Here is a 27,811-nt window from a genome sequence, read left to right on the forward strand (position 1 = left end):
CTGAAGGCATGAGCCTGGAATTGTTTTGCACTCACAAAATCCAGAAATTGCTATTGAACGTTTACATAGCCCTTGAAAGCCCAATGTAGTTCATAGGCTTTTTTAACAGAAGTTAATGAGAACCATTTATAAAAGAGCCCTAACTTGAGTTCTCAAAATCCTATCTGGTTATTAACAATGAAATGACTGCAGCCTCCCTGGTATAAGAATTAAATGACTCATCTCTGACTGTCCATAGAGACAAGAACTCCTGGCACAGGCCTCTGATCCATCATTATGCTTCAGGGCATTAAGGAGAATCCACACCTATGAGGATTAAGGAGAAAGCTCAGGACAAGGACACGAAGTGTCAGGTAGACACAGACCTGACTCTGCCCCAGCGCTTCCACTTTACTACCATGACTAAGACACCCTGGGAAGATGCTTCTGCCTCTTTCCAGCATGCATTTCAGCCACCCACAGGACACTGCTTGCTTTTGTTATTGTTGACCAAACACCGAGGAGAAACGGCAAGCCACACAGGTCAAGGAAAAGATGGTGACAACTGTAGTTTCCTTCTTTCTGGATACAAGCTGTTGTATTATTCATGAAAGAATGATTCCGATCAGTTTACTGGACTCAAAGCTTATGGTGTTGAGGACATGAAGGGTAAAACAGCAATTTCTGTTACGTGCTGGCATTCCCATTCGTACCTTTCTGTTCTGACGAACTACGATGCCACTGGCTGACCCAGTCTGCATGGGTCTATATGTGGGCTTGTCTACATTCATTTCTATTTTTCTTATTATCTGCTCACTCCTGAGCCCTATTCCTTTTGACTTCTAGACTCACTATTCTCTAAGATCACCAGCAGCCTCTTAATTGGTTTTCCCTTTGCCTTTGATGTTTTGTTTTTCTTTTCTTCTCCATCCAGCATTAGGTCTTATGGACTATTTCCCTTGAAACAGTCTCTCCTCTTGACATCTAAGACACTACCCTGGCACTTTTCTCCCACTTTCCTTCGGTTACATAACCTCTTTGCTCTATTCCCCATTTACTCATCTTTCAGAGGCAGCCCTCACCTCGACCACCGGCTTCGGCTCTCACTGCAATGACATCGCAGCACTGAGATTTACTCTGCTTCTCTAGCTGCCTGCAGATCCCCTCTACCTCCAAATGACCTGTCAAACGATGGCTGTTTGAAGTTGAAGATTTCCCTTAAAACCAAATCCCCTTAAGACTTATTAAAAAATAAAAACCACCTCCAGTTGCTCAGGCGTAACACCAGGCAGCTGTTTTCTCCTCCTTGTACATCATCTCTCATGGATAACTGCAAGAGCTTCACTCTTGCCACTGCTTCCTCCCTGGCTCATACCACTATCATACCATAGTGGCTCATACCATCTATCCAGCAGAAACCTGATCAAATTTCTCTTCAAAATCCTTCAATGGCTCTATATTTCCTCCTATACATAATCTAAACTCTAAATTGTAAATCTAAACATGGTATTCAAAGCCTCCCCACAATCTGTCCCTTATCCGTTTCTTCACCTCCTAACCTTGTACTTCTAATTCCAGATGGAGTATAGAGTTTTGAACATGCTTTCCCTCTGCCTGTAATTCATCAGGCAAACTACTTCCCAGTCTTCCAGCCTCGGTTCACAGCGTCTTCTCTGGTGCCCCCAGATGGGGCCAGCGGTTCTTTCCTTTAGGCTCTGCTGTATCTGGCACGCAGCTCCACCGCCGCACGGGGTACACCACGCACTGTGCGTGTCTGCGCGTGAGTCTTCCTGCTAGACTCTACTCAGGACAGAAGCCATGCTTTCTCACATATGTTCTCTGAGCTAACAAGAGTCCGTACTTGGAGAATGAATAAAGGTCCCTTTTGTACAAATATACATTTGTACACTACCTATGGTTTCCACAATTACTACAGCACTTATTTAGATTCGCTCGTGCACCTTTATTATGGGCATAGGCGTGAACATTACTAACGTGGTAGACTGACTGAGACTCAGCAAGACTGAAGAACAGACTCCAGCTCACCTGGCTAGGATACAAAGAGAGGAGAGTCCAAGGTCTTCTGAAACCTTGTTCCACTGCCACACTGATCAGATTAAAACGTAAAGAATAGTATGTTCATTTTTATAGCACACAATCTGAATTCTTACAATCAAAATTGGCAACTGTTAATTTTGACATTTTTCGATTAGCATTTTTGGGAGACAGCAGTTAAGAAATAGAGACAGCCCTAGTCTTTGTGACATTTTAAGTATGACTGAACACAACCGTGTTTCCCCCTATAATTACAGATGATGGTGATAAAAACTGACTCTCATGTGAGCTTATACATGGTTATAAAGACCAGTGGGCGGTGGCCATGGTGAGGGTAGAAGTATTAGGATTTCCACATAGTTTCTATAATGAGGTCACTTTGTGATTCAGTCACCTTGCAGACTCCTTATCTGCATTCACAACATTGCTTCCTTATCCCTGAAATAAAGTCCAATTCCAGTTCTGTCGCTTTCAAGCTTTCAGCAGTGGACAAGCTTTCTAACCTCTTTGAAAGACAGGGAGAGTAACACCTCTCTCTCAGGACTGGGGTGGGAATTAAGTAAGAGATATTAGGTAAATGTATTTTGTATTTCTTTTATATCCTCCGTAGTCACTAGCATAGTGCTAAACTAAAGGAATGAACAGCAATCACAGAAGACTTAAAACATGTAGGAGGATGACTGTGTGCTAGGAGTTTTAATGTGTACAGCATGGTGAAACGTGATACCCTAACCTTAGCTCCAATCTTTGCCCTTCCACTAACCTCATTGTAACTTTACAGCCAGAAGGGAAGCCCATGGATCAGGGGAAAATGATTGGGGATGGGTGCCATTCACAGTTAGCTGTGGAGGAAAACCTGGTATTGTCAATTCAGGCAGAGAATGGGGACAAGAACAGAGCTAACCAGATCCTAAGAAGTAAGGTAAAAGTTAAGCTAACAGGAGGAATATGAATTTCTCATGTCCATCAGAGATTTTCAGAAGGATATAAGCCTTACATTCAAGATAGATTTGGACATATTTTAGGAGAGAATCAATCACATGTCAGAGTTGAAGATTCCTCCCCCAGCATTCTCTTCTCTTCTCTCTCCCAACAAAAGGCAGGGAAGGTCGTACCCAGCATAACACAGGGTAGATCCAATCTCAATTCCAGCTGCAGGCTTCAGCGGTCCCTTGACATGGAATTATCAGAGACAAGTGATAGTCACCCTTAAACAACTACAGATGATAAGACAATGAGGAGCTGCTCTTACCTGATGCCTCAGTACCTCAAAGAATTCAGAGCTGTGGAGTCTCTCAGGCAACGCTTTCTAAGGCAAGAAGCAACATCCTTACCCTCCACCCATTCACTAGTTTGGAAGTTGCCTAACAGGTATTATACAACTGTTTTAGTTTTATACAACTATAAACCATACAGTGGTGCTAAGTTTGTTTTTCTAATAGATTTTCACTTAGCAACCCTGAAAGTTAGTGATCTTCAAGTCTCTACCTGAAGTACTAACAAATGTACTCAAATATCTCCAGCATGCACGGGCCCTCCATTGTTCTAGTCAGAGTCACTTAACGTGTGGGCACAGATGTCATCAGCTCCTGGGAGAGCAAACTCAATATACAACACTTCAGCATTTCAGAGAAACAACACTTAAGTGTTCTGATACTCTTCTGTGTGGTGCTAGGATGCGATAAAGCGGAACAGGGACAGCCAGCTGGCAAGGAACTATGTACAATCTAAAGCCTGTCCTAGCTATCTTACAGTGTGGGCTGAAATGACATGTGCTGCTGTGGAATGTCTTTATGTTATAGAGGTACATGTGGGAATTATTTAGGGAGACCTAGTGAGATTAGAATTACTGGGCAGAGATGGATACCTGTCTACAAAAGGTCTGTGCTCCTGTCCACAGTCAAGGGTGATGGTGGGAAGCAGTTACTTTGCCAGGGACCTTGCGTTCACATTCGAGTGGGGTCAGGTGACCGAGTTCTGGCTAATGGAACATAGGCAGAAATTATATTCATCACATCAGACCTAGCGCAGAAAAATCTTCATCTTTGATTTCACGATCTTATTACTTTCTCTTGTTTCTGTAACTGTAATATTACTCTTGTAAATTATTACTTGGCTCACCATTTTCTTTTAGTGTTTAAATATACCTATTCTGAAATGAACCTACTTACGAAAAAGGAGATCCCCCAGAGGAGGGCATGGCAACCCACTCCAGTATTCTTGCCTGGAGAATCCCATGGAGAGTGAAGCCTGGTGGGTCCTTAGGGTAACAAAGAGTCGGACATGACTAAAGTGACTTAGCACACATGCCATGAAACAGACTCACGGACATAGAGAACATACTGTGGTTGCCAGTGGGAAGAGGCTGGTGAACAGACAGAGTGAAAGGCTGGGGTTCAAAGATGCAAGCTAATGCACACAGAATGGATAAGCAACAAGGCCCTGCTGTATAGCACAGGGAACTATACTTAATATCCTATGATAAACCATAATGGAAAAGACTACAAAAACGAATGTATATTTATTTGTATAACTGAATCACTTGGCTGTACAGCAGAAATTAACACAACACTGTAAAACAATTATACTTCAGTTAAAAAAAAACACCTGTTCTGTTTTCATGCATCGAAACTTTCTGCTTTATACCCTTAACCTGGATGACCCTGTTAAGTTATTATGGCTTCTACTGTCAGTTACTTGCTGGTAACTCCTCAATCCATAACCTCATGCCTTCAGCTTTCTCTTTTCCTGTTCTCCAAGGTCATATTTCTACATACATTTGTGCATCCTCCCCTGGAGGCAATTCATTATAACCATGTCCAAAATAGGACTCACCTCTCTCCAGAAGCCTGCTCTTCCTCCTGCCTTCACTCACGCTAGAAGTCTTCCCCCATTCAGAATGCTCTATGTCCATCAGCAGCTTCACTATTTTCCATCATCCAAGATAAGTTCTGAAATCATTTTTGATTCTTCCACCCTTACCTCCCATACACAAAAAAAGACCAGGTGCTTTTGAATATCTCTAAAATGTCTACGCAGCTCTCTGTTCTCACATTGCAGTCTTACTATTTCTCAGCTAGACTATTGTTCTAGACCTGTGACTAGTTCCCCTGACTGCAGTCTCTCCTTCAATCCATCTTCCATACACTGCTTGTCAGAGCTATTTTGCACTTGATCAGACTTATCTGATCACTGTCTCTTCTTTTCTCAAAAATTAGAGACACTCTCTGTTATCTACAGAATAAACTGAGAAGTCTTAAACTTTTTAGACTTTTTTCCTAGTGACACTTCCTATCATTCTCTGACTGCATGTCTTGTTTTCTAGTTATGGCTTCTCATAATTCCTCAAGGGCACTTAATATCTTCAACTTGCTTTTCCTCCTACCACTCTGCTCTCTAGCCTCCCTAGAGTGTTCTCCTGCTCCTCTGCAGCTAAACGGGATCAACTCATCCTTCAAGGTTGAACTCGACTGCTACTTGCTCTGAAAAAGTATTTTCTCTCTTTAAAAAAAAAAATGTATTTGGCTGCATCGGGTCTTAGTTGCAGCACATGGGATCTTCACTGCATTGTGCAGGACCTTTGGTTGCGGCTCTTGAACTCTCTAGTTGTGGTGTGGGCTCCAGGGTGCATGGGCTCCAAAGTTGCACTGCAGCATTTGGGATCTTAGTTCTCGGAACAGCGACTGAATCCATGTCCCCTGCATTCCCAGGTGGATCTTAACCACAGGGCCACCAGGGTAGTCCCTGAAAAGCATTTTCTCTTTGTCTAGGTTCCTACGATACTTTGTACTGTGGCACGTTATTGGTTGCTATGTAGCTGACCTTCCTTGGTAATGGCTTTAGTGTCAAGGGGTATGTTAATTACCTAAGTTTCTCTAGTGTATAGCACAGTCTTTGGTGTCCAGTAAAGTTCAATAAATGTTTCATGAAAATATAGATGGGTTTGAGGAAGAGCAACACAAGGACTTCCAGATCCATTTTCTAATTCACTACTCAATTCAGCCTTGAATTTGCGGGCATCTCTGTTGCCACTGATCAACTGTGAAATGAATGTGACTATGACTCAAATATTGAGAACAGACTGACAATCCTGATCTTTTTCATCTCTCATCTTAAAAATTCTGCCTGCAGTTAAATCTGGGGGTTGACGCTTTACAGTCAGTCGGCCTGTTGCAAATGGCACCCACATCTTTACAAAAACGCTTGCTTCCATCTTCAGCGTATTAGTTAGTAACTGCCCTGGCATGCTCTTTTCATGGCTTTCTCGTGGAACTGGGATACAAAATCCATTTCTAGTCAGCTTGTCTTGCTGTAGCATATTCAAGGTGGGAATGAAGGAGCTGATGGGAAGTAGGAGACTAGAAGTATGCCCTAGATGTACCTTTATAGAAATGGGTGGAACGACATTATTTCTTTTTAAACACAGAACTCAGCTAGAAATCCGCTGCTTTCTCCCTGTTGGCCTCACAGTTTCCTAATGTCCTTCTTTCCGCTAAGGCAGCACTGGCCCTAGGAGAAGGGACACTTCTCTGCCTGTCCTCTGCCAATGAAGTCTTCAGGCAGTTGGCAGGGCTTATAAGGCAGAAGAGTTATAACTTCATCAAACTGTCACAGTTTGAAACACCAACAATAGGCATAGGAAGATCAATCAGTTCTTCGTTCTCCACGTTCCTCAGTTCTTTGTTTGTACCTCTAGTACAGCACTCTGTCTTAAATTATAGCTGGTTATAAATGTGTTTGTTAAAACCACTAACCTGTAAGTCCTGGTAGACAGATCTATCTTACTCATATGTGTATCTCCTGCAGTGCTTAACATAGAGCTTTGAATATATTACTTAATACACGTTCAGTGGACGTATGCTGACGTGCACGTCTTTGTTTTCTCCTGATGCATGGCAACAGAATAAACAAGACGTATTCTATTGAACTGTGTGAAGAGTTTATCAAATTTTTTAAATAAAATGAGTAGCATGTATATGGGGAAACAGTGGAAACAGTGGCAGACTTCATTTTTTAGGCTTCAAAATCACTGCATATGGTGACTGCAGCCATGAAATTAAAAGATGCTTACTCCTTGGAAGGAAAGTTATGACCAACCTAGACAGCAGATTAAAAAGCAGAGACATTACTTTGCCAACAAAGGTCTGTCTAGTCAAGGCTATGGTTTTCCCAGTAGTTATGTATGGATGTGAGAGTTGGACTATAAAGAAAGCTGAGCGTCAAAGAATTGATGCATTTGAACTGTGGTGTTGGAGAAGACTCTTGAGAGTCCCTTGGACTGCAAGGAGATCCAACCAGTCCATCCTAAAGGAGATCAGTCTTGGGTGTTCATTGGAAGGAATGATATTGAAGTTGAAACTCCAGTACTTTGGCCACCTGATGTGAAGAGCTGACTCATTTGAAAAGACCCTGATGCTGGGAAAGATCAAAGGTGGGAGGAAAAGGGGACGACAGAGGATGAGATGGCTGGATTGCATCACCGACTCAATGTACATGAATTTGGGTCAACTCTGGGAGTTGGCCATGGACAGGGAGGCCTGGTGTGCTGCAGTCCATGGGGTCGCAAAGAGTCAGACACGACTGAGCTACTGAACTGAACTGATCACTTCTTTGTTCACTCATTAATTCACTGTTAAACAATATATTTACTGAGTGCTGACTGTGTGCCAGGAACTCTATCAATCATTAGGAAGACCAAGGTGAGCATGATAGGAAGGTTCTTGTCCTCATGGAGCTCACTCACATTCTAGAAGGGAAAGTGGACAGTAAACAAGTATTCACAGATAATACATTGATAAAAGATTAAAAGTAAGAAGATTGCTATGACCAGTAAAGCCAGGAAGGACTTTCTTAGATAAGTGACATGAGGAAGTCTCAGGAGGTGGCTGTTAGGCTGAGACCGGAAGGAGTTAGAGATTATGCTGTGTGATGACAGAGGGAAAGCATGCTCCAGACGGAGGGACCTATTAAGTGCAAAGAATCAGGAGTAGAAGAGAGCTTAGCAAATTCTAGGAACTGGCACATGACCATTTATGACCAGAATACTGTGACTAACAGGGAGAATGAATGAACTTCATTAGAGAGGGAGGCAGAAGCTATCTTTGTATAATAATATAGGGTTTTGAAGAATCTGGCTTTGATTTTATTCTAATCACAAAAAGAAGCCACTGAAGGATTTTTTAGGAGGAGGTTACACAGTCTGACTTGTATTTTTTAAGAATCACTTTGGGTGCTGGTGGAGAATGGATTGACAGGGAGACCAATTAAGACGCTAAACCAGTCCATGTGAGAGCCTAGGGTGCAGTCAGTAGAGGTGGAAATAAGTGGACACTTACAAGCAAAATTTGGGTTGTAGAACCAACTAGATATGCTGATGGCCACAGTGAATACATGTCTTACAGTTGTGGGTTCTTATGGTTGGGCGAACAGAAGGCTATTAGTGTTGATTTTATGAAATGTGGAGCTCCAGCTGCTTTTGAAAGTCTAGAGACAGCCAAGGAAGTTGCTCCAAACACAAAAAAACAAAATGTGCTGTCATATCCCACTAAGCTGGCAGGAACTCCTGAATGCTGTGCCATGGATCTTGGTTTGACAATCTAGGAGAGCCTGCGGGATTCCCATCTTTTCATTCAGCCAGTGTTGCTTCAGAGACTCATTTAACAGGACAAACGAGCCTCTATTTCCTATGCTACTTTCAGTACCAGAAATCTCCCTTAAAATTTCTCTCCTCATCTAACTTAGGTGAATTTGCTTTAACCAGACTGGACACATCCACTTTAAAAAAGCTATATATATATATATATATATATATAATTTAAATATATGAAGCAATATTAATTTTTGTAACAAAATCAAATATTTTGTTACAAATCTATCAAAAAAACAAGAGTACAAGTCTGTTCTGTGTTATCATTAGCTGGCTCTTCTGCATGCCTGTCAAGGTCCTAAAATGATGCTTTCTCTCCATTTTATAAGCAGGACTACTTCTCCATATGTTTATTAACTTAGCAAACTTCACATGAGTTTTTATGACAGTAAAAATAAATAGCTCTCAGTTTTAAATTGGTTTAGAGAAGAATTTTGATTACCAACTTTTTCCAAACTTAATTTTGGACTTGTAAAAGGAAAAAAATATATATTATTGCTCCCATCTTTGAAGATACGAGAGTTTTAACAATGGGAACAATTTACCTATTTGACTTATAGCTGTGGGTTCTATCATCTATGCTGAGAGAAGCAAATCTGTACAGTTGAAGGGCATGTGTGCCATGCCCATTATGCATGAGCAAACTGGACACACTCCAAGATATACATCAGGTTTCATGCAGTATCCCCTTGCATTGTATTACAAAACCATGACTCGGGTTGCTAGAATAATATAGTTATTCCATTATTATTTTGAGTCTCAAGTTTATTCTTGAATCTCAAATTTGATTCTTGATAAAATGTATTCTTGATTCTAATAGGGAGTTAGAAACTGGTTTAAATAAGAGGAAAACTATTTATTGGCAAATCAGAAAAATTTCTGCCAATTATTAGAGATCAATGAAAATCACAGCAAAATTATGATATCAAAGGTCATTCTACTAAGGGTCATGTGCTGGAAAAGGTGTTTGGTGTATCTCTCTCCTCTTTGCATTAACTCTTCCAAACCCTAAGGGCTGATTTAGCTCCTCAAGCCTTTTTTTTCTTTCCATGATCTATCACTTTGCTGAATTCATCCCTAATGCTTTTAGAAAGAAGAATCTATCCACCTATTCAAGGGGTTATTGTGGCAGCCTGCAATGGCTCTGAGAAGTAGTCACCTCAAGTTTGTGTTTCCGTGAAAATGAAGGTTAAGGGTCACCCTGCTGGGAGGCTCCTGTGTGGATTAAAAAACCAAATAAATAAAACCACCACAATCCTCAACTCACCATTCTGTGGTCACTTCAGACTTAAGCATCCTGCCAGAAGCCAGGCTGTACAAGTCCCTAGCACAAATTAGTTTTCCTTTACAGGGAGAATGCCCTCTTTTCCCCCTGCCCTGTGACAAGCTGCTTCTTCTCTGACACTCTGCTTTGTGATGTGGATTTTAGAACACCCAGTCTCCAATGTGTAATTTGCTGACCAACATAGTAAAAATAATTTTTTAAAATATTAAAGAACATTTATTGTAAGATTTCAGCTCTGGCCTCAAAGAATTAAGTTCTCAACTATCCCTATAGGTACAGGTAGGACTTGAGTAGCCTTTTCCCCCTTCCTCCCAGCCTAAATTTGATTGAGTTTGAGGAAACCAGGTCAGCCCAAAATAGGCTTTCAAATCAAACCTCATCAGGCTGCGCAGCTCAATACTTGTGAAACTTTACAACGTTTTAGTTGAACAGTTAAAAATAAGGCAGCAGAGTCTTCTCATTTCTATGTCAGAATGCTACACATACATACAACAAAATGTTGATCTGAGAGCTGTTCCTTGGGAAGGGAAGGCTAACAATACCATGGGAACAGAGATAACAGGATAGGAAACAGAGAAGAAAGAGTGGGGATTCATTCAGGGCTAGCCTAAAGCTATGTAGAAATACTAAGCAGTAACTGGACAGCACCACAAGGCTGGTGGCCCCAACTGTCTACTCTGTCAACCTCACATCTCAAGAATCAAAGTCATCAATAGGTTAGATTATAAAGGCTGGTGGTGGTTTAGTCAGTAAGTCATGTCTCACTCTTGTGACCCCATGGACTGCAGCCTGCCAGGCTCCTCTGTCCATGGGATTCTCCAGGCAAGAATAATGGAGTGGGTTGCCATTCCTTTCTCCAGGGGATCTTCCTGACCCAGGGATTGAACCCAGGTCTCCTGCATTGCGGGCAGCTTCTTTACTGACTGAGCTATAAAGGCTGGTGACATCTCTCAAATGCCTTACTTAAAAGGCACAAGTTGCTTTGAACGTTTTCTACTTCCCTTTTATTAGCATAATAGCAGAGATTAGTTTATTAGTGAGTTAATCTGATAGCTCAGTGCCCAAGGGAATAACATACAGGACAGGTTAATTTCAGAGTATGACAGGCTATGACAGTGATGAACAGCGGGAAACAGAAGGCAGAATGAAGTGGTGCAGTCTGAGGCTTCTGAGTGCTGCAAAGGGCAAAGTTCTATCTAGAGTGCAAACCTAAACTCTTCTAAGTTTTGATGTAATAAAAGATTTTGCACTATAATTTGCTTACAGTTTGAGAAACATAAACATGCGTATATATACAGATACCCTTACCCTATTACCAAGCCAAGAAAAGGCATCTATAACTCGTCTTTCTGTGGCAGTCAGATGTGTATGCAACTTTCGGTCATTCTTTCCGGGATGTTAACTGTGTGCCCTGATTCTGGGGCAATAGGCAGTCTGATATTTAAAATAAGGAAAACCCTATCTCAGCTGAAGCACTGACCCCCAGCTCTCCTGCTTCCTCTTCTAGCACCATCCTCAGATTACTGACTCTCTTCACGTAGCAGAAAGGATCGCCCTGGGTGGCCTACTTCTGATGAAGGTCAACTACTTTTTGGCATCAACAGAATATTCTCATTTGTGACTAACTCCCTAATAAGGTCAACAAATTCAGGGTGAAGAAGTGAGTGTTGAAAGCCCAAGAAAACGGACCAGAAGAGATGTTCTGTAGCTTCTGAAAGTTCTCCTTATGCAGAGTCAGGCTTTGCACTACTTACTGTGATTTCAGAGGCACTGAGTTGGCCTTCCCTGGTCTACTGAAACGCTCCAGAGAGAAGCTGGAGAGAAAGTGGAGAACAGGGCAGGAAACAATGTACAGAAAGTAGAGGCTCAGGGCCTCAGAGGAAAACCCTGCCTGGAGAAGAGTCCTGCTAACCAGACTCCCCCACAATGGGAAGCAATTATAGCCAGTTTCTTTGAAAGGCCAGCCTGGGCTTTGCCAGTGACATCAAATTCTTAGTGAATTTCCATCTCATTGACCCAGGGGGCCTCAAGCTCTGAGATCAACAACGTAGTAACAAAGCTGGTGCCAGACGGTGCTGCACAGAAGGCTGAATTCCAACTGAGATGAAACATGGAAGGAAGCTTTTTTGATAACTCCCGGTCCTGTTTACTCTCTGCCATTAAGGGATATATGATGATCCCTTGAAAGTCTTGAGTGTTATTCAACCACCAGGGAATAGACTACACAGCATTTGAAGTTAGGAGTGTTTGCTCTTCCTGTCCCAGTGCATCAGCCTCTTGCCAAAATGATCCTAGTTAATAAACAATGTTGAGAAGGTAAGCCTGGAAAGCCATGATGTGGCTGCATAAATACCATCTTTGCTCCTTTGGGAGCCGGAGGGTTTTTATCTGTTGTAAGGATACTCTTAATTCAGGGTTAGTCTGGTTGCCTTGGACCTCAGTTTTCAATTCCCTGAGATGTTCCAGGATAAGAGAGCAGATCAGCCAGCAAAGTTCCTCTGGAAACTGATTTCAGTGTTTATTAGGCAATTCTAGATTGGTCTCTTTTTCTTAAATATGTCACTGCCAACTCTGTATTAACACCAGCAGCAGTACTAGCGGGATTTACAATAAAATCCTCTTGGGAATCATATACAATTCATAGAGAACTCAGACCCAGTTGTTGTTTTTTTTTAAATCTTGTGCCCCCAAATACTAATAGCAGAAGACTGTTGCAACCTATCCAATTAGCTACAGGGATTTAGTTAAATCAAACCTGAAAGGTCTATTACTGCACGTGAAACAGGAGGGAAAGGGGGCAGGGCACAATCTTTGAAAGAAGACACAGCCTGAGGACATGACAAACTAATTAGAACCAAATGGGTCCAAGACGGCAGACAAGTCAACTTCCACCAGACCTTAATCCTCAGTACTGCCCACTGCAACACATCAGCAAGCTAAATGGTATAACCACAAGCACCATGACAGTTCCAAGGCTGACCATCAGAGACCAAAAAGAGCGTGGTGGCCTAGTTCCTGGAAATCTCCACCCCTTCCTCCAGTTGGAATGATTCTCCCACTCATTAGCCTAAGGAATTACCCAGCCCATAAAAACTAAACACCACATTTCGAGGCCACTCTCACCTTCTGAGGCGGCCCACACTGTCTGTGAAGTGTGTTGTTTTCTAAATAAATCCACTTCTTAACTATCACTTTGTCTCTCAGTGAATTTGTTCTGTGATGAGACATCAAGAACCTGAGCTTCATTAAGTCCTGAAATCAAGTGTGTGATCTCAGTTGGAAGACTGGGTTTTGGCCATGTTCAAGTCCCGGCACGTGGGTTCAAGTCCCAGTCTGAGGTGTGCAGCTTCACAAAGAGAGGGGGTTAGACAAAGAACATTCCCCAACCACTTTCTTTGTACTCTGTACAAGTCTAAGCATTACACTACATGACCTCACTTAATTCTCAACAGTTCTAGGAATATATTCCTTTTACGTAGGTAAGAAAACTGTCTCAGAAACATTATATAATTTTCCAAAGGTCACACAGTTCCTGGAAAAGGTAGGACTTGTTAAGCAGGTCATCTGACTCAAAAGTTCATGTTCTTTCCACTACAGAATGTTTCTTTAAAAAGTTTAACTCTTAGGGAAGACAGCACAAAATCTGCCTGGCTTAATATCATCATCAGAATCTGGAACTAATTTTCTAATGAGTCGGCAGGAAGTAGGCTGAGAAGTGTGCCCACAAGCACAGGTGTCTCTAACAAGGGCGAAGAACATGCCCCAGGAGTAACAATAAAACCCCAGAACAAAGACTGTCAGCCTCTCTGATGAGTCACAGAAGAAGTCACATGTGGCCTATCTTCTTTCTGAGCCAGAAAAAGCTCTGCATTTGGCAGCTATGTTGTTCACGTCTTCTTCGTTTCTAGGAAATCAAGACTACACCTGCTTTTGATAACATCAACTTATTAAAGGAATAATTCTTTTCTTTGAAAGAATTATGTGTGTGTGGAGGAGTAGAAAGCACACCTCATTAGGATGCTAGAGATCTAGGTCCTATCCAAGAGGATGGGAAATAGTCTCAGGTGGAGTGTGGTTTGTAGAACTGAGAAAGATTCTTAAGTCACAGTCGAGTGCATTGGGAAAGAGTGCTGGGGTAAGTCAGTGACATCTGCCGTGGGTGTGGGGGTTAGGGGAGGAGCAGTACGTATGCTACACTTGTCATTCCTCTTCTAACCCCTGTTCCTTTCTCCTCCGTTACCTTTATGCTTTTCTGCAAGTGATTCAGCATTTTAAGGCCTTTATAGTAAACCAGGGATAACAACACTTACTTTATCTAAAGGTAGAGTGGCTAGATGTGCTGATCTCTTCAAGTCTTTTTCAGATATAAGGTTTAAGATTCCATTTTCCAGCGTAAATCTTAGGACCAGCTTGGGCTCTAATGAGGTCAGTCGCTGGTGACTTTAACAATGGCCTGGCTTTTAAACGGGCAATCACGATTTTAAAAGAATTCTGCTCTGAGTCAAAGAGGTGAACAGTGTATGAAATCTTTCTGAAAAGCACTGAGGAAGTTTGTTGAAAGGTTAAATTATAGCCTGTGATCCCTATAGGGGATTTCTCTGAAAGGGGTATCAGAGAAAATTATTTAGAAAAATACAGGAATGTAGGGAGCATTCTAAACATCTATGCAGATTTTGAGTCTTAAGGAAGTAAAATTGTGACAAAACAAGTCAACGTCATCATAGCCTTATGTTAAGAAGAAACAGAGGTGATGTCTCCTTTATGTGAAATGTTCTATGAAGACCACTCCTCACTGCTTCCAATACCCACGTTCCATGCAGTAAATACAAAACAGGCTCACAATTGCTTATTACCGATCTATGGCTTACCTGGGATCACAGAGAAATTTGGTTTTCTCGCCTTCTTCTCTCCAGATAAGCCACTCTCGAAAAGAAGGGTGTACAAACATGCGAGTCATGTCTCTGCGCTTGATTAGGAACATTGAGAGGTTCTCCATTCTCTGCTGGAAGTCCTCCCATTCCAGCGTGCCATCAATGCTGCCGGCGTTGATGGCTTGGAAGATGTGCTCATCAGTCAGTGGGTGCAGAGACGCCACTGCCACGTTCAGGAGAGGCATCACCCGGTCAAAGGAAGACTGGGTTGGGAACTTCATATTGCACTGGAGTAAATAAACCTCAGAGAGCGAAACAGGAACTACTTTGTAGCTAGAGCTCTTTAACACTAGGTAGCCTTTCTCTATGAGGTCAAATGTGAGTTTCAGGTACAGATAGGACCCTTGGCTGAGGGTCTTGAGATGAGAACTGAGTTTGCCAAATGTAGTATTGTCCATTTTGCCATTAAGAGAAATGTTATTCTGGATCTCTGAGCTGCTATGTATCCGGTGCAGGATGTAGGCCTGCAGGTCCTGGTCTATGGCTTCATTCTCTTCTAGTCGATCCAAAAAAATCCTATGGAAAGGCAGCAGCTTGGTAATTTCCTAAAACAGATGGAGAGAGACAGACAGAGAGACAGAAAGACCTTCAGTTTCCCCTAACTCTTGTGATAAACTGCAAGGTCCACGGATTTATTCTTAACTTCTGAGTGGCCAAAGAAAAGGGGGAGATATGATGACATATTAGTGTCTAAGGATTAAAACATTATTAGTTGCCTAAAAGGGACACAACTTTCCCTAAAATTGAGACTTAAAATAACTTTTATGAGTCTTCATAAAGGGTATTTTAGGAGCGACTGAATGGTCAATATTCTAAATAACACTCCTAAAACAGAAAATAGAATGCCAAAAGACTCAAAGAATGTCATATGGAATTTGACTTTCTATCCCTCATTATTTTTTTTTAATTATTTTAAAATTTATTTTTAGTTAGAGGATAACTGCTTTACAATGTTGTGTTGGTTTCTGCCATACAACAATGTGAATCAGCCATAAGTATAAAATGACTTTATTTTAATTGGGGTCTTTGGGAGATGCCTCAGTCCAAAGGAAAAAATCTTTTAACAGTGGGAAGCCTGGCACCCTGGCGATCTGCGTGGAAATTATACTGGGGGAAGGTGACAGGGCTTTGGGGTGTCTCTCTTGCTCTGGAATCCATCTTTTCTTATCTGCTTATAGACTCTGCTCCTGTAAGAATCCATTCCCTCTCCTGCAGCAATTTCTTCTTCTCTCCTGGATCACACAGACATGGGACTCCATATTCCTCCCTCTAACTACTGTATCTTTGATCCCATGTTTTACAAAATGTAACAAAAAATTTGTTTTCTCTGCTTACTGTATTTCATTCCTCCCTTCCCATTCTCTCCTCCATTTGCTGCAATCAGGCTTCAATCTCATCACTTCACTGGAATGGTCCTTGTTAAGATGAGCAGTCATCTGCATCTTCCCAAATAATAGAGGTTCATTTCTCATCCTCCTCAACCTCAGCAGTCTCTGACACAGGTGATCACGTCTTGCTTCTCAAGTCCCTTACCTGCAGCTTGCTTCCATAACACATTCCCCTCATTTTCCTCTCAGCACACTGGCCACTCCTACTCAGCCTCTTCTGCTGGGTCCTGTCTCATTTCTCGGCCTACTCAGGGCTCCCGTCTCCATTCTTCCTCTTATCTGGCTACCTTCACTCCATAGAATAGCTGGATCCCATGGTTCTAAATATAGTCTATACATGAATGATGCCTGATTTTATATCCCCAGCTTGGTCATTTCTCCTGGGCTCTCTTCTTATATCTCCACTGAGTCAACATTACCACTTGGATGTTTCATAGACAAACTTACTGTGACCAAATCAGAACTACAAAAACTCCCCCTCACCACAAACCTTCCTGTGTTGATAAACAGTATCACCACTGACCTGACCATCAAATAGTAGGAACTATCTAGATCTTTTCCTCAAACCAGCCTCTACTCAATTGCTCTCAAAAATCCCACAATTCATCCTTGAACCTCCTCTCTTGCTTACATCCACATCCAGCCCATCATCATCTTCTTCAAAATATACTCCAAATATGACTTCACAGGATCTCCACTGAGAAGGAACTGTCTAGATCTTTTCCTCAAACCAGCATCTACCCAATTACTCACCAAAACCCCACAATTCATCCTTGAACCTCTTCTCTTGCTCACGTCCACATCCAGCCCATCACCGTCTTCTCAAAATATAGTCCAAATATGACCACTTCAAAGGATCTCTGCTGTTCCACTCTAGTCTAAGCCATCACCTTTCATCTATACTTCTTCCGTTCTTGATCCCCTACATTTTATTATCTACATAGCCAGGAGCCAAAGAAATCTTTTAAAAAGGTAAATCAGATTTCATCACATTACAAGGCTCCTTGGAGAGGCCTTTCCTATCTGTTCTATGTAAAATAACTGTCATCCCCATTTATCTCTTCACTGTTATATCTGTCTTCATAGCACTGACACTGCCTAAATTTTAACATATGCTAATCTGTCTTATTATGTGTGTTCCTCACTAGAAAATAAGCTTTGTGAGGGCAGGGATATTGTCCATCTTGCTCACTGTCCTATTCTCAGCTCTTAGAAATAAGCTTTTATACTTGATATACTTAACAAATGTTTGTGGAAATAATGAATGATCAATTATGAGGGTTCATTTAGAAAGATCTGTGAATTGTTTCATTGTCAGAGGTAAATAAAAATAATTTTAAAAAGTTACTGGTTAATTTAGATACTTAAAATAATTGTAATATATAGTGGAACTATATGCAACCTTGATCTGTATTTTCCAAGTCTCCTGTAAATGCATTATCATACTTTCATAATTTAAAAACTAAAAAAAAGAAAAAAAAAAGGTTATGAGTTGCTGGCCTTGATTTATGAAGACACTGCCTTTTCAACTTTGTGAATATAATGCTTTCCCTGTTCTTTGGCACAGCTGAAAAGTTAGTCATCTAGTCTACCAAGTCATACTTAAAACATCTTTTGAGATTGCACATGGCATAATGTAAAAATATAAGCAAAGATATTATCTCCTAAGCGTATATTTAGTAAAACTAGTCAGACTGTGTTCCTGGAAGTTTATTTTATTCACCCTTCACCTTTTAACAATCAAGCTACTGACCAATAATGGTAGAGTACATAACTTCTAGTTACAAAGATGCATTTATGTTGATTCATTTCAATTTAACTCAAATTACTTTGAAATCTTAATAACGAACATCTGCAAGTTGATGGTCAGGATTAGAAGTACAGTTTCTGATCAAGGAAGGCAGATTGACCTTAATTGGTCAATCTATAGGAAAAATACTAAGTGCCTGAGAGATGGGAAAAGGAGGGCATTGAGGCTATTTTCTGTATGTTAACTACTGATATAAGGGTGTTGCACCAAAATAGTGGGATGGATGTATAACATGTGAGATTTTATTTATTTTTAATTTTTATTATATTTAAAAAATTTATTTATTTGGCTGTGCCAGGCCTTAGTTCCATCACTCGGGATCTCCGCCCTTTGTTGAAGCACATGGGCTCTTTAGTTATGGCAGGCGAACTCTTAATTGCAGCATATGGGAACTAGTTCCCAGACTAGGGGATTGAACCTGCGCCCCTATGAATTGGGAACGTGGAGTCTTAGCCACTGGACCACCAGGGAAGTCCCAATGCGAGATTTTAATGTTCATCAAAAGCTATGGTTTGGGGGGAAAAAGTTGAGAAACCCTGTTTCAAACCAAGTGTGAATATGTAAAGAATGGAAAATATCAACTCAGGTATACCGTGAATAGTAGAGAAGGTGGAATCATTTCATTTACCCTTTAGCCCATGTGTCCACAGATTCAGTTCCAACATTGCTAGTCATTCTTCCAGGCCATAAAGTGAATGATCAGTGAGTAAACAGAGAAGGTAATTAAAAAAATTATCTCCCAGGGGTAGTAAATTTAATATAAAGCCTGAAGAGTGCCAATATTTCTTATAAAAAGGTATATACAGAAGAAAGTCCATCTTCATGCTATGAAAAGTTGAGAAACAGAAGGAGGAACTAGAAAATCTGACTCTACACTGTACACTGAACTGGATTTTTCTTGGCATTAAATGATAGAAAATATAAAACAAAAGTCAAACAGTAAACGTGTTAGAGGATCTATTTGTTTGCTATCCTCAGGACAAAGCCTAGAAAAATGGAACTTCTTTCATGCTATTTTGAGGCACACTTTATTAAAACTTACCCAGAGCAATGGGGATGGGAATTTGAACTAAGACAGTCAAATATTGAAAATGGTCTCTCTAGACTGTACCACTTACTCTCAAAATATTCTTTTCGGGAATTACTCTTGCTAATGCTCTAAAACATGGCAGAGATTTAGAAAAGCTCACTACTAAGGGTACAAGGACCTAAACTTTTCAGTTTAAGCACTCTTCAAGGGAAATAATTTATGGGTCCAAAGGGAAACAAACACATACCTGTAAACTGGTCCTAACTGTTACAATTAGCTTGAGCCAGGAAGGAAATTTTCCAATCATTTTACTCAGAAATGATACAATTGTATCCCCATAATCCGGTTTGTGAAATTCTGCTTCATTTAATCCATCAATTAAGATGATGAAATCTTCATCTGGAATTTTTCTCTCTGACATAGAAAGAAACAAATTACTAAATAATTAGCAAGTAAGTAAGCTCTTTTTGGGTCTTTGATCACACATCTATTCGGAAGGAAAAATTTAAAAAGGTCTCTCATGTGTTTAGTGAATGCTCAGCACACATAATTTATTATAAAGACATGGAATAATTCATTTAGTGAGCTCATTTTGTTTTTCACCAGGTACGAACATGTTTGTCACATAAATAATCTATAAAGCATATGTATCATCATCAGCATTTCTCCCATGTTATCAGCTGTGAGACAGTCTGAGCATTGCATGTATGAGAATCTGCACATATAAATTCATTTTTCTCACACACTTGAAAAAGCTGGAAAAGAATGTTTTTTCCACCTCTTCTGACAGTCTTAAAGAGAACAATATCACATGTTCCTCTATGCTATGCTAAGTCGCTTCAGTCATGTCCGACTCTGTGCGACCCCATAGACGGCAGCCCACTAGGCTCCGCCGTCCCTGGGATTCTCCAGGCAAGAATACTGGAGTGGGTTGCCATTTCCTTTTCCAATGCATGAAAGAGAAAAGAGAAAGTGAAGTCGCTCAGTCATGTCCGACTCTTAGCGACCCCATGGACTGCAGCCTACCAGGCTCCTCCGTCCATGGGATTTTCCAGGCAAGAGTACTGGAGTGGGGTGCCATTCCTCTGGGAATTGCCAAAAAATAAACAGATAAATAAAAAGTTTAAACTGAAGTCTAAAGCAGTATATAGGACTATATGTGAATATGCAGTGGGATAGAAAAGATGAAGGGACAGAGAAAAGGAATCCCAGCCAATAGACAGACCTACACCAGGCAGGCTGGATTCTGAGATCTTAGAGAATAAGCAGCTTCCTAGACTACATCTGAAGCAGCTTCAATGAGACCAGACCCTCACGTGATTTTCCCAGGAGAGGAGTCAGGTAGGAAAGACAAATATCTGCCACTTTTGTTTCCTTTTCCCTCCTGGACTCTATATTATCCTAATTGACAAAATCAGTTTATCTTTAGGGCTGGACTGTAGAAGAAGGCTTGGTAAGATTTCAAGCTTCTACTCCCATGAAATGCTTACTGATTCTCAAACAATATTCAACAATTAGAGATTAAAAAATCTTCAGGCTGAATGAACACTGTAGTATAAATGAATTGCAAAGAACAAGTAAAAGTTCCTAGTTGGCAGGACCTTTACAGGTTCTGAGGCAGAAGGCTTCCTGAGAAATCTGTATGTAGGTCAAGAAGCAACAGTTAGAATTGGACATGGAACAACAGACTGGTTCCAAATTGGGAAAGGAGTACGTCAAGGCTGTATATTGTCACCCTGTTTATTTAACTTATATGTAGAGTACATCACACAAAATGCTGGGCTGGATGAAGCACAAACTGGAATCAAGATTGCTGGGAGAAATACCAATAACCTCAGATATGCAGATGACACTACCCTTATGGCAGAAAGTGAAGAACTAAAGAGCCTCTTGATGAAAGTCAAAGAGGAGAGTGAAAAAGCTGGCTTAAAACTCAACATTCAGAAAACTAAGATCACGGCATCCGGTCCCATCACTTCAGGGCAAATAATTGGGGAAACAATGGAAACAGTGAGAAACTTCGGTGAGAGACTTTATTTTGGGGGGCTCCAAAATCACTGCAGATGGTGATTGCAGCCATGAAATTAAAAAACGCTTGCTCCTTGGAAGAAAAGCTATGACTAACCTAGACAGCATATGAAAAAACAGAGACATTACTTTGCCAACAAAGGTCCATCTAGTCAAAGCTATGGCTTTTCCAGTAGTCATGTATGGATGTGAGAGTTGAACTATAAAGGCAGCTCGGCACTGAAGAATTGATGCTTTTGAACTGTGGTGTTGGAGAAGACTCCTTGGACTGCCAGAAGATCCAACCAGTCCATCCTAAAGGAAATTAGTTCTGAATATTCATTGGAAGGACTGATGCTGAAGCTGAAACTCCAATACTTTGGCCACCTGATGCAAAGAGCTAACTCACTGGAAAAGACCCTGATGCTGGGAAAGATTGAACATGGGAGGAGAAGGGGACGACAGAGGATGCAATGGTTGGATGGCATCACTGACTTGATAGACATGAGTTTGAGTAAGCTCCAGGAGTTGATGATGGACAGGGAAGCCTGGCGTGCTGCAGTCTATGGGGTTGCAAAGAGTCAGACATGACTGAGTGACTGAACTGAACTTACAGGCTCTGAAAAGAGGAAAGCATGGGGGAAGAAACAGAGAAGTCACTGGGATGCCTGAAACAGGAAACATGTGAGGAAGAAAAAGAAGGTGAAACTGGGGACAGAAGGAAGTCTGTGGACTTCGGTACCACATTGGTTCCGTTAGCCTTTGAAAGAGTCAAAACCAGTCAAAACCCTATATATTGTTGTTTCAAATTGTATGCAAATTTTTTGCATGATTAATACAACTTTATATTTTCCCTCTAAAGTACTAGCTTTACATAAATTTAATTTCAATAGCTTAAGTACTATAAATCAGTTCTCAAATTATGAAGAGTTCAAGTATTACTTTCATCTGGTGACTTTAGGAAGAGAAATGATGGATTTCAGCTCTATTAACAATGATTATTAATGAAATGTCATTCTAGATGATGTAGAGCTAAGAAAATACATTGTTCCTTTCGGGAGTAAAAAGAACTTAGGAAGAGAGAGGAGCTGCTTGGAACGAATTGGAATTTACCCACCAAAAGGGGGGTTCTTAAGTTCTTGATTTTGAGGAACTTGGCTCCTTTAAGCAAAATCATGTCTTTATTGCGTTCTGCTTGGCAGATACATTACAGCTGTCCTCGGCTAGTGAGTACCACCACCAACCCCACTCCGTGGTGTGCTGGAGCCATCCTGTGCTGGTTCAGGAGAATCCACTGAAATATTTTCAGGAGTTGGTTGTTAAGCAACTGGTAGCTTCAAACTGGTCCAAGTGGGACTATTTATTTATACAATTTGTTGTTGTTTAGTTGCTAACTCTTAGCGACTAACTCTAACTCTTAACTGCAAATGTTACAAGCCCTCCTTCCTACAGCTGGTTGTTAAAATTTACAAGCACATCACTGTCTCCACCACTTCAGTCAGACCTCCTTTAACTTCACCCAGGCTCCGCTGTAAGAAAGCCATGATTGTCAAGTGGAGAAAAAGCCTGATGATAATGCACGCATCTGGTGAAATTTTCTTTGGGAAAACATTTCAAGCATCAAGATCAAGAACACGCTCTAAATTATCATCTGAACATTTTAATGAATGAAATAACTCAAACGGTAATAACATTAAATTTTCATTTCCATAAATTTCCAGTAGACTATAATATTCATCCAATGAGTAGACAATATATTTCTTTTTTAAAAAATGTGACTCATTGAAACCTAAAAAATTTCCTTTTCTTTTGCTAAATGATGAGGTCTCTCAATTATAAATTTAAGAAGTGAGACCTTAGTGATCTTTAGACTTTGCCTTTCAAATGCAACCAGCCTTATAAGAATGCTTGCTCATTTCAAACTTTGTATATTTAAATACATACTCTGACTCAGTAGCTTTTAAAAGATTTTATCAATGAAAATTAAAAAAAAATTGGGATCAACGAAGGATCTGCTTCATAATTTGCCATGTAAGAACATGTACAGTACAACTACTACCATTATTTCATAGAATAAAAATATTTTAACAGTAGAAGAAGGGAGATATTATCTAACTTTTATATATATGTCTATGCAAAACCACATCTGTGTTTTACACCCACACAAATTCTAGGCTGTTTCTATTTTGTCATGGACTAATGAAAACTTTAAATGGACTGATGCTTAGGAGCCACTGTTCTGGCTGACAAGTCCCTGGAAAGGTCTCCGAAGCCCGTTAACCCTTGTTTTAAATTCCCTGTACATACGTACTCAGCAGGGAGGCCCCACTGCCCTCACTTACATATATGCTTAATAAATACTTGGCACTGTCTTCTTTAGTAGTCCTGTTCTAAGACTCTCTCTAGATACCTGAGAGAAATAAGAAGTAAAGAGACTGCAAGAGAAGAGGGGACAGCTAGAACCAAAGGCAAAACTGGTCTAGTGCATGAGATTCTATTTTATTAATATTACTGGTGTATTGCATAGGGATTCTCAAAAATGAAAAGAAGACTCACATAAGACAACATTTTTTGTTCAAAAAAGCTGCACTTTATGTGCACTTCCTTTTAGTTGTGATAACAAACAAGTATCACCTTTCATTTCATCTTGATGGCCAAAGCAAAAGTTCATCAAGAAACTCTGAAACATTTCCATTTGTTTTATATGTATATGTGTTTGTTTTTAGTCACCACACTTGTAGAACCTTAAAGAAATGTGAAAAATGTTGACTCTCAAAAAAAAAAAAAAAAAGAAAAATGTTGACTCTCATTTTTTAAATAAAAATATATAAGTTGAAATGTAGTTCCTGAATTTAAATAGAAGCTGTTTCTACTGAACCTTCCTGGGAAGAAAATTCCAGTTACCTTAAAAAATTCCCTATTTTAAAAACTATTGTGATAAAAATTTATGTATAATTAATACAATTCATTGTGAAGATCTAAACTATACACATTGGTGAGTTTTGACAAACACATATACCCTTGTAACTAACATCCTGAGCAAAGATAGAACATGTTCATTACCCTAGAGGTCCAGTGCTCAATAGGCACCACTGTTCTGATTCACATCACCATTGACTATACTTGCTTCTTATGATTAACATAAAGTTTTTGAGAGTTATCTATCAATACATTGTTGAGTTTACTATTAATTTGTTCCTTTTATTACTAAGAAGCATATTAATAATTCATTTATTATGCATCATATGAATATACAATTTGTTTATGTATGCTTTTGTTGAAAGATCTTTGGGGTGTTTTCAGTTCTTAAACACTATGAATAATCTTTGATATAAACATTCTTGCATGAGTCTTTTTGTAGATATATGTTTTCATTTCTTTTGGGTAAATACATTTACCTAAAATGTATTTTGCTTGAAACTGCTTGGTCATAAGAATTAGAATTGCTTGGTCATAAGGCAGATTCATATTTAACTTTATAAGGAACGGCCAACTAGTCTTCCAAAGTAGTTGTATCACTTTAAACTCCCATCAGTGACATGTAAAGGTTCTAGTTGTATACCTCATCAACATTTGATGCTCAGCTTTAAGAATTTTAACCATTGTGGTGGATGTAAAGTGGTATCTCATTGTGATTTAAATTTGTATCTGCCTGATGACTAATGATGGCAAACACCTTTTTATGTGCTGGTAGGCTATTTATATATCTTCTTTTGTGAAGCACCTAAATCTTTTGTCCATTTCAGAAATGATTTATCCTTTCTTCAATAACTTACTGAAATTCTTTAAATACCGTGGATATAAGCACTATGCCACATACACACATGAGTGTGCACACACACAGAGTGAATATTTTCTCCCCCTTTGTGATTTTCTTTTCCTTTTTCTTAGTAGTATCTTATGGGGAGCAGACATTTAAAATTTTGACAAAGTACAATTTATTAATTTTTTCTTACATGACTGATGATTTTCAGGACCTAAGAAATCTTTACCTACCCCAAGGTTGTGAAGATATTCTAAGTTTTTTATTAGCTTTAGAGATTTCGCTTTTATATTTTGGATACAATCTCAAGTTAATTTTTGTGTATGATGCAAGATAAGGATTGAGATTCATTTTTTCCCCATACTGGTATCCAGCTGTTGTAGCATCATTTGATGACAAAAAATTCTTTTTTCCAAATTATCTTGGCATCTTTGAAGAAGGTCAACTGACTCCATATTGCGGGTTTATCTTTAGATTCTCCATTGTGTTCCATTGATCTATTTCTCTCTCCTTGTGGGAATACCACTCTGTCAGTGGAGTGCTAGAGCGGCTCAAGTTGGCTCATGAGAGCTGATTGTTAAGTTTTTTTATGGTCAAATCAGGCCCCTATCCCTGGGCTGATTGTTAAACATTTACTAACACATTACTACCTGTCATGATTTCTATAGCTCTATATTAAGTCTTGAAACCAGGTACTGTTGGCCTGTAACTGTTGATCTTCCAATTCTTTTTAAGATTGTTTTGGCTATTCATGGTTCTTTGCATTTCTGAAAGTTGTAAATTAAAAAAAAAATCCTGCTGGGATTTTGATTGGAATTATATTGAATCTATAGACCAATTTGGGGAAAAACTTCAATCTACAAACATGGCATACCTCTTCCATTTACTAACTTCTTTACTTTTGCTTTGTATGTTTTATAGTTCTCACGGCGGAACTTTTGACACACCTTTTGTTAAATTTATTCTTAAGCATTTTGATTCTATAGAAAATAGTATTTGCTCCAGTTATCTACTGTTACATCAAAAAGCTGTTACTCAAATAACTGGGAAATGGAATCATCTGCAACAAAAACCCACATGTCTGGTATCAGGGCCAGAATGACTTTTTTGACTAGAACAGTCAACTGGGAAACTTACATAAATATGGCTGCTACTTGTGGTCCGTACTTGTTGATAAACTCAAAGTAGTCAGTCTTTTCACGTGGCAATTGTTGTTGTTTGGTTGCTGAGTTGTGTCTGACTCTCTTGCGACCTCATGGGCTCGCAAGGATCCTCTGTCCATGGGATTTCCCATGCAAGGATATTGGAGTGGGTTGTCATTTCCTTCTCCAGGGGATCTTCCTGACCCAGGAACTGAACCTGCATTTTCTGCATTAGCAGGCGGATTCTTATCACTGAGCCACCAGGGAAGCCCGTGACATGGCAATGCATCTCCAAAAAACAAGTGTTTCAGTAAAGAAGATGGGAGCAGCATGACCATTTATAACCTAGCCTCAACTATACACAGCATCATTTTGTCATATTTTCTTGGTTGAAGCAGTCACAAGCTTGCTAAAATTCAAGGGAACGAGACACACACTCTAACGCTGGATGGGAGGAATGTCAAAGAATTTGCAGCCATGTTTTAAAACTGGCATACTACTTTTTAAATTTCACTTTTCAGCTGTTTTCTGCTAGTATATAAACATAATTCAGTTCAGTTCAGTCGCTCAGTTGTGTCTGACTCTTTGTGACCCCATAGACTGCAGCATGGCAGGCTGCAACTCCATCACCAACTCTTGGAGCTTGCTCAAACTCATGTCCATCAGGTCGGTGATGCCATCCAAAATAAACACAATAGATACCACATACTGACCATATCGACAGTAGCTCTACATTTACTAATTCTAGCAGGCTTTTCTTTTCTTTTGTAGATTCCGTAGAGTGTTCCAGTAAACAAGCACATCAGCAAATAAAGCAAGTTTTACTTCTTCCTTTCCAATCTTCATACTGTTTGCTTGTTTGTTTTCTTAACTGTGCTAGCTTGGACCACTGAAAAATGTTGAAAATAAGTCACCAAGCTCCTGATAAAAGGGGAAATGTACTTAACATTTCATTGTGTATGTTTTGGAGTTGTCCTTTATGAGGCTAAGTTTTCTTCTATTCCTAGTGTGCAGACCATTTTTACTATTAACTAATTATTTTTTTCTGCATTTATTGAGATTATAAATATATGTTTACATAAAGACATAGATTTTCTCATTTATTCTGCTAGTATGATGAGTCACACTAATTAACTTTCAAATGTTAAACACTGTATTCCTGATCAAGTAGAACTAATCAATTTGCTATTTTGTTTTTCCCAGGATTTTGCTATTATGGTCATGAGGAATTCTTGCCCATAATTTTCTTTTCTTGTACGCTGCTGCTGCTGCTGCTGCGTCGCTTCAGTCGTGTCTGACTCTGTGCGACTCCATAGACGGAAGCCCACCAGGCTCCCCCGTCCCTGGGATTCTCCAGGCAAGAACACTGGAGTGGGTTGCCATTTCCTTCTCCAATGCAGGAGAGTGAAAAGTGAAAGTGAAGTCGCTCAGTTGTGTCCGACTCCTAGCGACCCCATGGACTACAGCCTACCAGGCTCCTCCATCCATGGGATTTTCCAGGCAAGAGTACTGGAGTGGGGTGCCATTGCCTTGTATGGTCCTTACCAAAGGCTGGTTTCAGCAGTATGCATGTCTAATAAAACAAACTGAGAAATGTTCTCTTCTCCTTTATTTTCTGAAAACATTTATGCAAGATTTATATTATTTCTTCCTTAAATGCTGGATAAAACTCATTAATAAAACCATTTGCGCCTGGAGTTTTCTTTTTAGAGGTTTTTTTTCATTTGAACTTAAATAGGTAAGAGCTAAAAATTAAACAGATAAGAGCTATTCAG

At 40.0% G+C, this 27,811-nt stretch overlaps 1 protein-coding gene across 9 annotated transcripts in view; it reads right to left on the bottom strand.

Moving 5' to 3' along the window:
- Positions 1-27,811, bottom strand: part of TANC2 (tetratricopeptide repeat, ankyrin repeat and coiled-coil containing 2) — a 363,482-nt gene that overhangs the window by 42,955 nt on the left and 292,716 nt on the right. For all 9 annotated transcript variants that reach the window (XM_086357066.1, XM_086357065.1, XM_086357063.1 and 6 more), the window contains 2 exons: positions 19,372-19,538; positions 14,834-15,441 (listed from right to left, as the gene is read on the bottom strand). In XM_086357066.1, coding sequence (XP_086213192.1) covers positions 14,834-15,441; positions 19,372-19,538 — 775 coding nt within the window. The remainder of the gene's footprint in view (positions 1-14,833; positions 15,442-19,371; positions 19,539-27,811) is intronic.

The sequence above is a fragment of the Bos grunniens genome, chromosome 19 (assembly GCF_055505025.1).
Source record: "Bos grunniens cultivar Pamir isolate PY7600 chromosome 19, Bosgru_T2T1.0, whole genome shotgun sequence".
Taxonomy (NCBI): domain Eukaryota; kingdom Metazoa; phylum Chordata; class Mammalia; order Artiodactyla; family Bovidae; genus Bos; species Bos grunniens.